General features: G+C 35.7%; 1 protein-coding gene across 2 annotated transcripts in view; it reads right to left on the bottom strand.

The window, feature by feature from the left end:
- The window catches only part of abcc8 (ATP-binding cassette, sub-family C (CFTR/MRP), member 8), a 50,651-nt gene extending 36,557 nt beyond the window's left edge, over window positions 1–14,094 (bottom strand). Inside the window, exons 1-8 of one of the 2 annotated variants that reach the window (XM_046859606.1) lie at window positions 13,954–14,094; window positions 10,467–10,629; window positions 9,388–9,529; window positions 8,759–8,880; window positions 7,685–7,851; window positions 4,672–4,914; window positions 2,172–2,360; window positions 123–287 (exon numbers count right to left, since the gene is read on the bottom strand). In XM_046859606.1, the coding sequence (XP_046715562.1) occupies window positions 123–287; window positions 2,172–2,360; window positions 4,672–4,914; window positions 7,685–7,851; window positions 8,759–8,880; window positions 9,388–9,529; window positions 10,467–10,629; window positions 13,954–13,974 (1,212 nt within the window). In that variant the 5' untranslated portion in view covers window positions 13,975–14,094. The remainder of the gene's footprint in view (window positions 1–122; window positions 288–2,171; window positions 2,361–4,671; window positions 4,915–7,684; window positions 7,852–8,758; window positions 8,881–9,387; window positions 9,530–10,466; window positions 10,630–13,953) is intronic. The other variant, XM_046859607.1, reaches the window with a different exon arrangement.
- Window positions 14,095–14,200: the final 106 nt, after the last annotated feature.

Below are 14,200 nucleotides of genomic sequence, written 5' to 3'. Positions count from 1 at the left end.
CAGAACAAAAAATTACGAATATATATATATATATATATATATATATATATATATATATATATATATATATATATATATTCATATTTACCACACATTTTACATGTATACAAGCTTGTATATACCTGGATGGCTCCTCTCAGGTTGATGCCAGTTTGTATGGCTGCGTAATAGGAGGCTTGTAGAAAGGTCCTCTGCAGAAGCAGCGCAAAGAACAGCAACACAGCCAGTACATAGGCATTAGCGAGAAACTCCTGAGAGGAGATGAAATAAACTCCCAATAATTTTGCCTGAAAAAAAAATATATAAATACATCTAAGCATCTAAGTGACACACCATCAGGCCCAGAGTGTTATTATTTGAATTACAATGTTATGTTTTAAGCAGTGGGAAGAAAGCCATCCAACTCAAGCACACAGTTTCAGCTAATTTAAAGTATTGTGACTGCTATAATGTTTTAAATTAGGTATAAAGCAATTTTGAAAAGAAAATTGTTGAACCTGATCCAAAATTACATTTCAATGCACTGTATACTTATTTTGCAGCAGATATAACAAAAGTATTAAAGTCTGCAAGTCAAAATGAACTAAACCCTAACCTATTTTTTTGACAAGGTAATCTATAAAAATACAAAGAACTATGGAAAATCAGTGCAATTGTTTCTTTCCACATGTGACAACAATTGCACAAATTATTTATATGTGTGGGTTTTTTAGATAAGGTTTCAGGATAGAAGAATCTTTATTCCCCCCTGCCCTCCCCCCAAGATTGACAGAATAATAAATGGTTCGAATACAAGTTCATTTTAGTGAAAAACTTCAACACTTCTGCTCATACACTTAGGATAACTAGACATTTCATGCGTGACAGCAACCAAAGACACCCCCCATTCAACAAAGGAACAGCTTCACCAAAACCAGATCAATGTTTTGGAATGGCCCTGTGAGAATCCAGATCTAAATCAAATCAATAATCTGTGAGGTAAAATAAAGAGGGCTGTGCAGGAGATACCCATCCAATTTGACAGGGTTAGAATGCTTTTGCATAGATTACCAAATACAAATACTGCCAAATAGGAATGCCAAACTAAAATGTTCCATGATTGAAATGATTGAATGTCATTATAATTCTGTCATTATTTTGTGTCTTTTATTATTCTGTCCACTTTTCACAGAATTAACCTAGCAGATGATCTATCCATTCATTTGCTAAACCCTAGAAGGACAGGGGAAATCAAGGTTTGTCAGAGAATTAGCCAATACCTTGGTCTTTAGGGTATCTTTTCTCAATGTAAAGTAATTGATTAAATTGTACAACTTCAAGTGCAAATTTCAATCAATTCAGCAAACGTTTTTAATTAACCCTGCAGCCATAATTAACAATCAAAAAAATGTTAGGTCAACCACAAAGTGGACATCAGTATTAACTGCAACTAAATTAGGAAATAGAGCTGTTAATGATTCAGAAATGTGCTCTATGTGCTCTAGGTCTCATTAGACAAATGCATATGAGCAATAAGCCCTGAAAGAACTTTTTTTTTTGCTGAAAATGCAGTAATGTCATCTGGTATCATTCTGTCTGAACCATTATTCTAATTGTTCTAGTTATGCCAAATAATTATTGTAATATGTGTTATAGTAATAACCCAAATCATTTGATCCTGTAAAAAAAACGATTTTATTTCTGAACACAATGAGTTAACATGCATACTAAGCAAGATCCCGTAACAACACAGTTGCAATAAAGATAACCTTAGTCAAGTCCTTGAGAAAGGTTTTTGAGGTGTAAGGTTGATCATGATATTATATTGGACACATGAACAGTCTGAAATCTAAGAGCCTGCCACCATTCTATTCATCCAGTAAATATTTGATGAAGACGGATGAGAACGTCCTGGCAGTGAAATGCAGAGCCACGAGAATCCTCACAAGCTGAAAAACAGCAGGCACAGCAATCTAATCAACCTTTCTAAGACCCTCTCAAAGATGGGGGTTGCTTGACCCTGAAGTCAGCCCCAGGACAATCAGCAATGGAAATGAGAACAGGTTATTCAGTAAGAAAGCGGCCAATTAGCAGCACTGCATTGCATTGATGAATCATTTTAGTATATGTAATAAGTGTATGTAAGTTTATTGTGTGCTAATCTGAAAAACAGATCAGTGTGAAGTGCTTACTGGTGCCTGGATAGTGTGGTTCTTCTTGCTGATGTGGTGCACAATACCCGAGATGCACAACGGGCCAGCAAAACCCAGCAGGTCAGCCAGGAAGCGGAAGGTAATGCTTAGGATCAAGGGCTTCCCAAAAGCCTCACGTAGCGCCCTCCAGATCCATTGAGGACCCTGTGGCTGAAGGCCATCAGGCCTCTTTTGCACAGAAACAGTAAAAAAAGAGGACAAAGACAATGAGTCAGGCAATAGGCACTCCCAGAAGACCTTCTGACAGAGCCATAATGAAACACAAAACTGCTTTAGCACCGACAAGTGCAAAAAGCTTCTGTAGTGTGAAGGGTGTTTAGGAGTAAAGCATAAAGGAGTCATCTTCTAGCAATACAATTCCACAGCATTATAATTAATGATTTAATTTTTCTACAATATTCCAGATGTGTCAATAATATATATGGGTCAAGGATGAGGCTTTATTTTGTGTCTGAAGGCTGTTCATTTCAGAGAAAATTATTGCTATGCATTAATAATAAATTATACAGTTATATAATTCAGCCCTTTCTTCTCTGCTGTCTCAGACAAATATTTCAGTGCAGTATTATAATTCAGACCAATGCTCTTATGAGTCTTTAAAAGTTAATAATATTAATTGAATTAATTGTGATCTGTATAGTAAAGGAGTCATATCTATATCTATATATATCTATCTATATCTATCTATATCTATCTATCTATATATCTATATATATATATATATATATATATATCTATATATATATATATATATATATATATATATATATATATATATATATATATATATATATATATATATATATATATATATATATATATATATATATATATATATATACACACACACAGTATATGTATTAGGGCTGCAACAATAAATCGATAATAATGAAATTCGTTTTCGATGCCTTTTTTCGAAGCCTTTTTCGAATACTTGGACTGCTCATCCAAGACATGGGAGCATTTTTATTCATCACAACAGGGAAAAATGTACACATTACACAGTGATGCACAAGCACGTGAAAAGAAAACACACCGGTTTCATTAATTAAGGCAAAACATCAGCACATTAAGCAAAAACTATATTTATCATAATGTAAAAATATTATAGTTTAATGGTGCTATTGTGTAAACTTTTTGTTTGCTAACTTCGGGACAGTCATACTGGATCTGTTCTGTCGTGACCTGTGAGCATCCGGTTGCGCAATCACCTCGCTCACAACATAGTGATAGATTCAATTAAAATGGTGAGAACAAACACTAAATCTAAAAGCAGCAAATAGCAGCAGTAAATTAATACATTTTTGTTTTGTTTTCCAGCAAATGCTTATGCATTTGTACACAAATGCATATTTTTTCCTTTTTTTAATCAAGCCTGTTTGCCTGCTGCGTTTCTCCATTTGATTCTCTTTTTATAGTATTTGTCTACTACAACAGTAACTTGTTTTTAAATGTGATTTACTGCAGCTTTTCTACATTGAAATGCTTGTTTTCAAAGTTTGTATATTAAATTGATGCATATGTATCATATATCTTTTATTTATTATACAAAATTAAATTATTTATATATTCTAGATGCTTATATCTTCACAAATGAACAAACTGTCTCTGTATTTTTTAAAGAAGATTTGTCAAAATAATGTTGTATTATATTTTATATAGATTTTTTAAACATGGTTGTCAACTTGCCATCTGCAAAACACAATATAAATATTGATTTACACAAATTGCTTCACCTTTTATACTCAAATGTTATTTTATTTATTTATTTATTTATTTATTTTTTACAGAAAAAACAACCCAGCATGAGGGACTTTGTTAAAGGAGAAATTCCCCATGTGCTCGTCAACAAGCAGCTACTATAAGCTTTAAAATGTCTAAATTAAAGACAGTTAAGAGAGTACACTTTCATACATAAATACCCTGAATTAAAGTTTTTTGGGGTCATAATAAGCAAAACATCTATAATTTTTTCGGTTCTCAAAAATAATAATTAGTTGCAGCCCTGAATTTTAAAAATAATAAATACAAATATTTTATTTTATTAATTTAACAATTAAAAATATTAAATAGTTGATTATCCTAACTTATACAGAATCCAGTAGAAGTTAAGATAATAATTTATTTCACATATAAACTCACACATAAACTTACACAAACATACACACGCAGCCCTCTTCATTCCCATGAAGAGACAGTGACAGAATGCTTTCACCCCACTGAGGGTCAAAATGTCACTGCATTCACAGTGGAAAATCCTTGTTCTCCCAGCAACCGGAACAAAACGCAAGTGGAAAATAAAAACCTCTCTCCATGATTCAAGCATGCTTCTAGCTTATTGTCTGATCTCTCAGAACCATCTTACATCTCTTACCATTATCAAAGGCATGCATAAGTTACTGGCCCTCATTCTAGTTAAATCTTCCTGATAAACCTCTCAATATTATTGACATACATGCATGCGGTTGTGTTGTGGTACCTTCTGAGCTTCAAAGGCCTTGCGCAGTTTCAGATAATTAGTGAGTGCCCTCATGGCAATGGGCAATTTGCCGATGACCTTCAGGTCAATGGGGCGCCTGTGAGCCGAGGTGATAAAAGTGTTCATCCACCAGTATGTACCCTTTGAGATCAAATTGACGAATGGCTGCAGAAAACGCACACCCAAGTCCTGCAAGTCTTCAGGAGGCTTTACCTCAGTGGGATGGGCAAAACACATATAGCGCTGCATACAAAAATACAAAGAACACGCATCGAAATGAGGCATGGGGCAAATAAGAACATTTACACAGCAAGTTATTTAACATCCAACCTGTTTTGATATATTTATCAGCCTTTGACAGATGAACACAAAGCTTTTAAGAGTGTCTGAAGGCAGCATAAATAATGTATTTTAAATATGCATACCATTAACAAACCAAACCAAACTAAACCATGTCAGAGAAATAAAACAAGGAACAGATGCTCTTATTACATCATAAGATGTGCTGGTTATTGTTTTCTGTTCTGCTGCTAGATAAACCTTGAATACTGTTTATATAAAAGACTGATGCAAAGAGAAAAGAAATAAATATGATACTGTTAGACAGCAGACTATCAATAAAAAAAGACTCAACTGTCTCTGTCTTTCTGGAGTGCATCACTGATTTTAGCTAGCAGCGGTCAGAATATATTGCCGGTTATCCTCTGGAAGAGGATCATATATTTTTCAGGCAGGTGACATTTCTTCTGAATGACCTAGATTATGTTCATTCAGGTTGGCCCTGATATGACCCTGATATATACTAAACACACATATTCCTCTTGGGGACCCCTTATTGACAATTATTACTGTAATGCAGCTAAGTAATGCTATGCCTACACATTTATCCTTAGCATTAACTTCAGTAACACATCCAGTTTACAAAATACTAACAGGCATAAACAGTATTTATTTATTATGAAAGGAGGTAAAATTGACTTGCCGTATTTGGCATTTTTTAACCATGCCATGAAGCCTTTAGTGCAAATTTTGTACTATTGATGAGCTGGAGACCATCGACCCAATCAGGTTAGTACTGGCCAGTAGTATATACACTGTTTGCAATTATGACCTATTATTTGGCATAACCTCTGTAATTAGTTACAATGACAAATTGTGTAATTATGACTACATTGTTGACAAGCATGAGAGAGCCTTCAGTGCATCATCAATAGCAGAAGATGTTATTAGGGGCTTTACTAGAGGAAAGGCCTCAATGAGAAGCATTTACTTATCAGTGCAATGAGCAATCAGGGGTAAAATCACAGAGAATCCCGGGAGTTGATGTGGAAAAACAGGATGTTGATGAAAGCCAAAAGGCTAGATTGTGCTTAGAGAGGACACAGATGCGCAAGGACTGAGATTTCAGTGTAAACACAGACATGGTCTGTCTGACTGGAATAAACTTGTGCTTTGAAATATACTCTGTGTAGAGATAAAAGAAATTTATGAACACTCACTCGCTCACTCACTCACTCACTCACTCAGTCATACACACAAACACACATGTACACACACCCAGTGACACACACATGTAAGCGTGAACACATACATTATATGACACCAAGTATGGTGCTTATTTCTTTGGGTATAGCCATTTTTAGAAGCATCTCAGATTCATTTAATCAAGGCAGAATCCAAGTTGCATGTAGAGTGCTAATAGCATCATAGATCACACAAAAATCAATTCTACAATTTGAGGTACTAAAGACAAAATCTGATTTGACATTATAGTCATCAAATCTAGACAGTATAGCTAGCTGCTACAAATACAGTTTATGATCATTGTGGGCACTTTAAATATGTGTCCTCAAAAGACATGGCTGTGTGCTGTCTAAGATAGAAACCCCTGAATTCTAGTGTCAAAATCAAGTCTGACCGGCAAACCAAGGAGTGTCTCTGGGTTTGGTGGTCCATATATTTTTTTCCCTCTGCTTCCGAGCCTGAAGATTATTGTTTTCTTTCTAAGCAGATTAAAAACTAAAACCATTTATGGGTTTAGTTTCACATAAACTGTAGAGCCACGTGTTTCTTATCATGTCTCCAGCAAACAAAACACAGTTCTAACCATCTAATTATTTATTATCATCTAATTATCTCTTACCTGATTATTATATACAGTAATTATTTTGGAATGTGTACATTTCATATCTCTTTCACAGTCATTGAATAATATAAAGTAGATAATACTCTGGTTTAATGACATGCTAAAAGGCTGATGAAAATAAATCCACTCCCCTCCACCCTACCTTTAAACTAGGGTTGGCTTGGAAAAATGAAATAGCAGTGTATATTTATAGAACCTTTCCAGAAACAACAACAGCAACAATATTATTAATATCAATAATAATATCAATAATAAACTCCATCCTTACTGTCAACAAATGGCTTGACAACAAATGGCTTGACAGGTGACAAATTTGTCAGGTTATTTTACATATCTTTCGTACTCATGTTTAATGCTGTCACATACTATGGATGTTTTAAAATTGTAAGGAACATGAAGGTGGTGAATTACTTTCTTGACATTGATTTTTTTTTTAAATGCCATTGGAGAAAAAAAAAATGGATGAGGGCATAGTCTATAATCACAAAAGAGCAGGATAACAGCAAAAATAAGTTTTCTGTTTGCTAATCAACAAAGTCACAGCAGGATTATGGATTTGAAAAACTTGACCTTAAGAAATAGATTCTTGTAAATGATCTTTTGGTGCATGTGTGGCACTGTGTGTTTGCAAAATAGTTTCATATATATATATATATATATATATATATATATATATATATATATATATATATATATATATATATAGAGAGAGAGAGAGAGAGAGAGAGAGAGAGAGAGAGAGACCCAATGCTATAAGACTCTGTCTTACTTTTCTAACTCACCCATTCAATATATATCTATATATACCAAGCCATCAATAGTCACAACAACTTCATTAAGGTCACACACAAATAGTATACCACTTACCCGCCCAAGTATGACATTGATCTCCACAGTCAGTAGCAGGCCATAGAGCAGAACAAGGAGGCCGGTCAAGCAATAGCGCAACTGTCTCATACCAATGCCGTGCTCTGTGTACTTGGCAAACTTGATGGTTTTAGTGATAAATGCCAAGATCCAATAAATAAGCAATGCTGTGAACAGATTGAGCCATAAGTAAAGATTATTGCCTATTTTATAAACAGTGTTAGCTTAAATAATAGCTATTTAGAAAATTGGAAGCATGAATAGGTCATAATCAGTAGCAGAATTTATAAACCTATTTAATAACTTGTACTCTGTGAATTCACTATGAGAGCTCTCCATATGTTCTGTCTGTTGTATAACAGCCACATCTCAAGCATCTCACATCTTTAATAGCAATGTATTTAAACACGTTATTATTACATGGTAGGAAACACCTAGGTCAACATGTACTATGCACTCATTGTGCATATGTGATAACTACTGATAAATGTTGTACATGTGAAATTGACTCTGTGAGATTATAGAGTATTTAAAAAGATAACAAATAGCATGTGGATGGTCTAATATTGTTTCAGAAATGGCTCATGTGCTTTCAGGTAAAAGAATATTACAGAAAACATCATATACTGCAAATGCAGTCTATTTGATTTAATTATATAAATTATCCAGTGTGCCCATGTTCACAGGAGACTTTGCACAGTGAATTTGCTCTAATGTGGCAAATCTATCTATCTATATATCTATCTATCTATTAGTGGCTGAGGTTGTCATCCCAACAGTCCCTAGGGGTCTAGGGCCTAATCGCTGGAAGAATTATTGATATTTATACTACCATTAATACACCTGTAACTGTATAACCCATTAGTATTTTACAACATTAGATGTCATTGTGTGATTTGTTGCTGAACCCTTGCAGAAGGGTAAATACACGTATCCTAAATCTATTAAACTATTAAACTGACCTGAAACAGAACAAAAAGAAAACAATAAATATTCAGTCTGTTCACTATTTCCTTCACTATTTATTTATCCAATGTTTGTTTTTGTGATGTGTGATGTGAGAAAAGCATGTACCTATCAACAACTTTGGAAAATTGGAGGTCTCTATGTTGTGGTAGTAGATTATAGAAGTGATACCAGCCATGAAAGCCAGGGATGCAGGCATATACAGATGTAGATGAAGAGACTGTGTAAACCTGTGACAGAAAGAGGAAAAGAGATATAGAGGCCTTGAAACAGTTCACACCAAAGCAGTGTTGAATTTGTGATTGGTCAGAAGGTGTCAATTACTTTTCTAGAACAGCAGTTCTGACAGCAATCCAAATCACAGATTTAGATTAAAGCACTTGCACTTGTTCTTTATACAGTAGTTTCTATAGTAACAGTTAATTCTTGGGCCTTGTGTGGCAGACAATCCATATAAACTTATTTTCAAAAAGAATGTACATTTTCATTTTATCATGTGTGTAACCTTATGGATTGTGTTACTCAATATGATCTCCTACACTTGAGTGAAAAATCTGATTGGTGCTGAAGAGCTTAAATTCAATTAATTTAGAGTGGGCACATGGGGATTAGCTTGAAGGGACAGAGCAGTCAATATTGTTGTCTAATGGGCTCAGTAGATTTTTGCTACACATATCCTTACAGATTAATGCGAAATTTCATTCAGTGCTAGCAAGAGTTCAGGAGTTAAAACCTACCCATCAGAGACAATCCCCTCTGCGATCTCACACACCAGCACAAACAGAAGGATGAAGGTGAGGATCCAGCGCAGGTTATGTCCAGGGAAATGAAGCCATGTACTGTGATGAATGTGAACCTTGGAGCTTTGGCTGCCCCAACCTATAAATAGATACAGAGGGCATTGATTCCCTATTGGTGTAGCATTTTGTAGTTTGCAGACTTTCCAGCATATTAACACCAGGCTTATGCAGATATGAGGGCACAACATCTGTCATTATGCTTTTTCACATCCAGATACACTCATGCAGAACAAAGCTTTATTGCTCAGTGAGTTTGGCTGCAGACTAGGTTGGTAATGTTTGAATAGAGCGCCAATGCTTTACTCTAGTGCCAAGGCCACTCACCTGCCAATAACATTATGGTAATTGGAAATCTGAGTTAAATCCTAGAGAGAGTAATTCATTGCCTACAGCTCCACCTTGCCCATATGTACAACAGAAACTCGTTTTTCTCATGCTCTACAAGACTCCAAGAGTTTTCTTTATCATCTCATCTCATCTCATCTCATCTCATCTCATCTCATCACATCTCATTTCCTCCTCATCTGATTCACTCCAAATGAATTATTCGTTAATGAGGTGAATTACTGTAGATAGCTTATAATGCATTGACACAGAAAACCCAGTCTGTCTGGGCTGTGACATTGTTGTCTAAGCTGATGCCCATACTGATCATTTGTAACTGTAAGACATTAAATCAGTATGAGACTATAATGTTATGCCATGTCTGCTGTGGTAAAAAGGCAAGAGTGTAAGAGTGTAAGCCCCACACAGTGATGCATTCAGCATATAACCTATACATTTTTCACAGTAAAAGTCATGCATTGTTCTGACTGCCTTATACAAAAAATAAATAAATAAATACTTTCACACTTCTTTTTACCTTTGGGCCAGATAGAGCACTGTGTGTTCTAAATTTTTAAACAACATTAAAAGCATGCCTTTGATAACACAGCTAAAAATATCCTGCATCACTAAAATAAATTTACTCCAGAAGGTTGCCCGAAGGTTGATGCTTATTCGTCTGAGGCACTTACCAATGAAAAGGATAGGGAAGGTGATGAAGAGCAGGAAGACATGGGGCACCACAGTGAGGGCATCGAGGAAACATCCATTGTTAAGCACACCACGGTCCACATTGTAGGCAATGGAGTTGTTCTCACTGCCACAGAAGGACAGGGACATGGTGGAGCCTGGTCTCTGCAGGAGCAGCAGAGGAAAAGAGGGTGAGGAGAACCAAAGGAAGAGGGGGAGGAGGAAAGAAGAGATGCACAGGAGGTGTCGTTTCTTATCCGTAGGTAGTTACATCCTTGCTGCAGGTGGAGAGCAGAGAGCAGGTAAGTTCACATTCTGCATGCACACCGAGACATGCCTGCATCCAATTTCCCCGGCATCTGCACAGCTTAAATACATCCCTTTAATAAATGCTTGGGCTCAATGCAAAAAAAGGATGCCCATGCACAAAGAAGTGTCTTGTTTCCTTTCAATTAGGGCTCAAAGCTGACCTTGAGGATATCTGTCCTGTGTGTCCGAGTGTGTGTGCATCTGTCTGTGCTCACATGACAAGGAGGGCTGGTAAGAAAAGGGAGGAAAAGAGTAGGAGAGAGCGAGAGTGAAAAAAAGAGAGCAGGGGAGAGAAAGAGAGAGAGAGAGAGAGAGAGAGAGAGAGAGAGAGAGAGAGCGAGGGAGAGCGAGGGAGAGAGAGACAGAGAGGAGTGTATGTGCTAAAGGAGAGGGGGAGGGAAAGCACACAGCACCAGCATCACAATATACTTCACACTTCATGTGCTACGTGTCAGCCAAGATTGTCAATTTGAATAGAAAACCTTCTAAAAATCATGTCTGCATATTAAACAAGTATTCTCTCTGGAGCCTTCCTGAGCTGGGTAAGTAGGGCAAATAGAATGCAGCATAATAGGACATCCAGATTGGAAACACTTAAATGATTGGCCCTGCTAAATCTGTAAGGCACTCCATATGCCATATAATTCCATTTTATTTTATAATACATGAATTAAGTTCAATTTCATAATGCATAATTTTACATAATGCATTTTAATATGCATTAAATCTTAAATATATATATATATATATATAACCTTTACATTTAAGATTCAATGCATATTAAAACGCATTATGTAAAATTATGTATGTATATATATATATATATATGAGTTATGTTAAATCATAAAAAGATCTCTACAAAAAGATTTCTACAGTTTAAATATAGCTAACCTGATTACCTGATCCATGCAGAAATCAATCTGAAGAAACACATATTTCACTTGTATTTCCTGTTACTTCCTGTCCTGCGCATAAACACCACCCATGGGAAACATCCTACAGAGACACACTGACATGAAGTGGCATAACTATTAGACAGCTCCATAAGTAAAAGGATAGTGTGGGTGTCTGGTAACACACACTCACATAGACACACACACCCACACATAGACACATGCACACAATGTGCTGTTTGGCATGAGTCATTCATATAGCAATTGCTGCTAATGTTGCTATCTTTGCCTGGCAACGTAATGTGAAGCACTACATTATTTCCAGTAGGACTAAATGATATACTTTAATAAGCTGAATCTAACTGTAGCCTACATTTTTAGGAGAATTACCTTGTTTTACGATGTCAGGTTTATAAATTTAACATTGAACAAATATTCCAGTTTAAATGCAGCTTTAGGATTATCTATATGGATGTTAAGTAAACAATGAACAAATTATTCCATTTCCATTTCTCTACAAGCATATGAAATGAAAAGGACTCGAATGTTCAAAGCCATGAAGTGTTCAATATAAAAAATATTGGTTTTTTTTAGATTTATTACACCAAGTTGCATGCAACAAGTTTGAAAGGTTTTAGGCATATAGAATATATGGGAAGGTGAGATCATTTTTATACTTAACTTACTCTATACAAAGAAAAAAAGTCAACATTTTTATATATTGTATTTCATTCTTCTTCTTTTTCTTCTTCTTCTTCTTCTTCTTCTTATTAATTATAAGCTTTATCATTTTAATTAATTTCTTCTTACATTGTAAAAGCTGTCAATAAAATAGCTGTTAGAAGGCAAACTCTCATTTTTCAGGCCACTGTTCTGCCTTAGGCTCTTAAAAGAAGAAAAACAAGTTATGTTCACAAAATGTATTTATGTACCCTCTAAAATGGTGCTTATACAGTGACAGTATATCGTCTCATGCTGTTTTTCTTAGCTAGCTAATATCAGGTAAAAAAAGAATGGCTACAATATTGTTTAAGCCACAATCATTTTGCAAGTAATGTAAACCTTTTAACAAATCAGGACATATAAGGTGGTTTTACTTGCTTGCCATTTCAATGGAAAGGCTATTTCCAAGAGAAAGCTTCTCTTCCTGCATTACACACTTCCTCACAAAGTCATTTGTATAGTCAAGTTTTTCTTGGAAGCCTTACTGCTAAGTAAACATGAACAACAAACTTCCCAAAAGGCTTCCAGACATCCCTTTTATAGACTAATCTTTCCTTGTAGGACTTTAATATTTAGTAGCTTGTTATTGTTTCTTGGTCATTGGTTTAAGTGAGCCCTCAGACAATTGCCACATTTATAATTGATATATAGTCTTCTTTAGAGCCACCTTATGAGTAAATGAATGTTGCAACAATGGAAAGCTGAGAACCAAACAAGCTGCCAAACTGAGAACACCCACAGTCTAATTTTACATCATGTAAAATCCCAAAAACTGTTGGAAAAAATAAATAAACACAGTAATACGTAAATGACATCAAAGGGGTACACTGCACTATCACTGATGTCCTTGTGTTTCATGGTGACGTGGATAATGACCCCTGTGTCATCCTACCAAGAACCTTATTGGGCGGCCGAGTTCAAAAGTCAAGGAAAACTCTGAGTCATTTATAAACTAAAAGAGCAGCTGAAGCATCCTGGATGTCTGACATGCTATCAATATATACTTTCATTCTCATTTGTTATGACAATCACTATAGGTTTCTCTCTGTTTCACTATTTCACACACACACACACACACACACACACACACACACACACACACACACACAAGCACATCTGCAATAAAGCATGGTGAGGAAAGAAACACTGTTGTGGCCCCCATCTACAACTACAACTACAGCTTTACAAGTCTTCCTTCTAACTCCAAGCACACAAGATCTAGAAATGGTACATTAACGGTGGTACTAGACAAAAGGAATTAGCCAACTGATCACAAGTTTGCAACTTCAAACGTCCACAGTGGCATGCCAGTGTTTTTATACTTGAGTTTTTAAGTTTTAAACCCCAGGCATCTCTTCAGTATCCTGTCTCACATGCAAGTCAGCCAATGATGTAAAATGTACAGTAAATGTACTTAGCAAGTGAGTCATAAGTTGCTTTGGCACAAGGTTTGGATTTCTCACAAAACACTGTGTTGGGTTGCTGTTGCGTTACTCACAACCGTGCTCAAACTAACTCCAGCATCATAAATCTAGACATAAATTGTTTGTAACAGCATACATACCGGTCTGTATCGGGGAATCATCTTAATAGCGGAACTCCACGTTTATTCCAGAATGGTTTTAAAAGCAGACCTGTAAGGTTCTGTATAACTGCATGATGTCTGTCAGATCTGTTGCTGTAAAACTCTCCCTCGTCCACCGGAAACGGTGTGCAGCGATAAAATGATGGACGTGGAACAGATTTACTGTGACATATGGTCAGTGTTTGTTCATGTTGGATCTGGCCATGGTGCTGAAAAAAGGCGCGTG

Source organism: Silurus meridionalis, chromosome 10 (genome assembly GCF_014805685.1).
Source record: "Silurus meridionalis isolate SWU-2019-XX chromosome 10, ASM1480568v1, whole genome shotgun sequence".
Taxonomy (NCBI): domain Eukaryota; kingdom Metazoa; phylum Chordata; class Actinopteri; order Siluriformes; family Siluridae; genus Silurus; species Silurus meridionalis.
The sequence above is the reverse complement of the archived record's forward strand: the minus strand, read 5'-3'. Positions and strand labels throughout refer to the sequence as shown.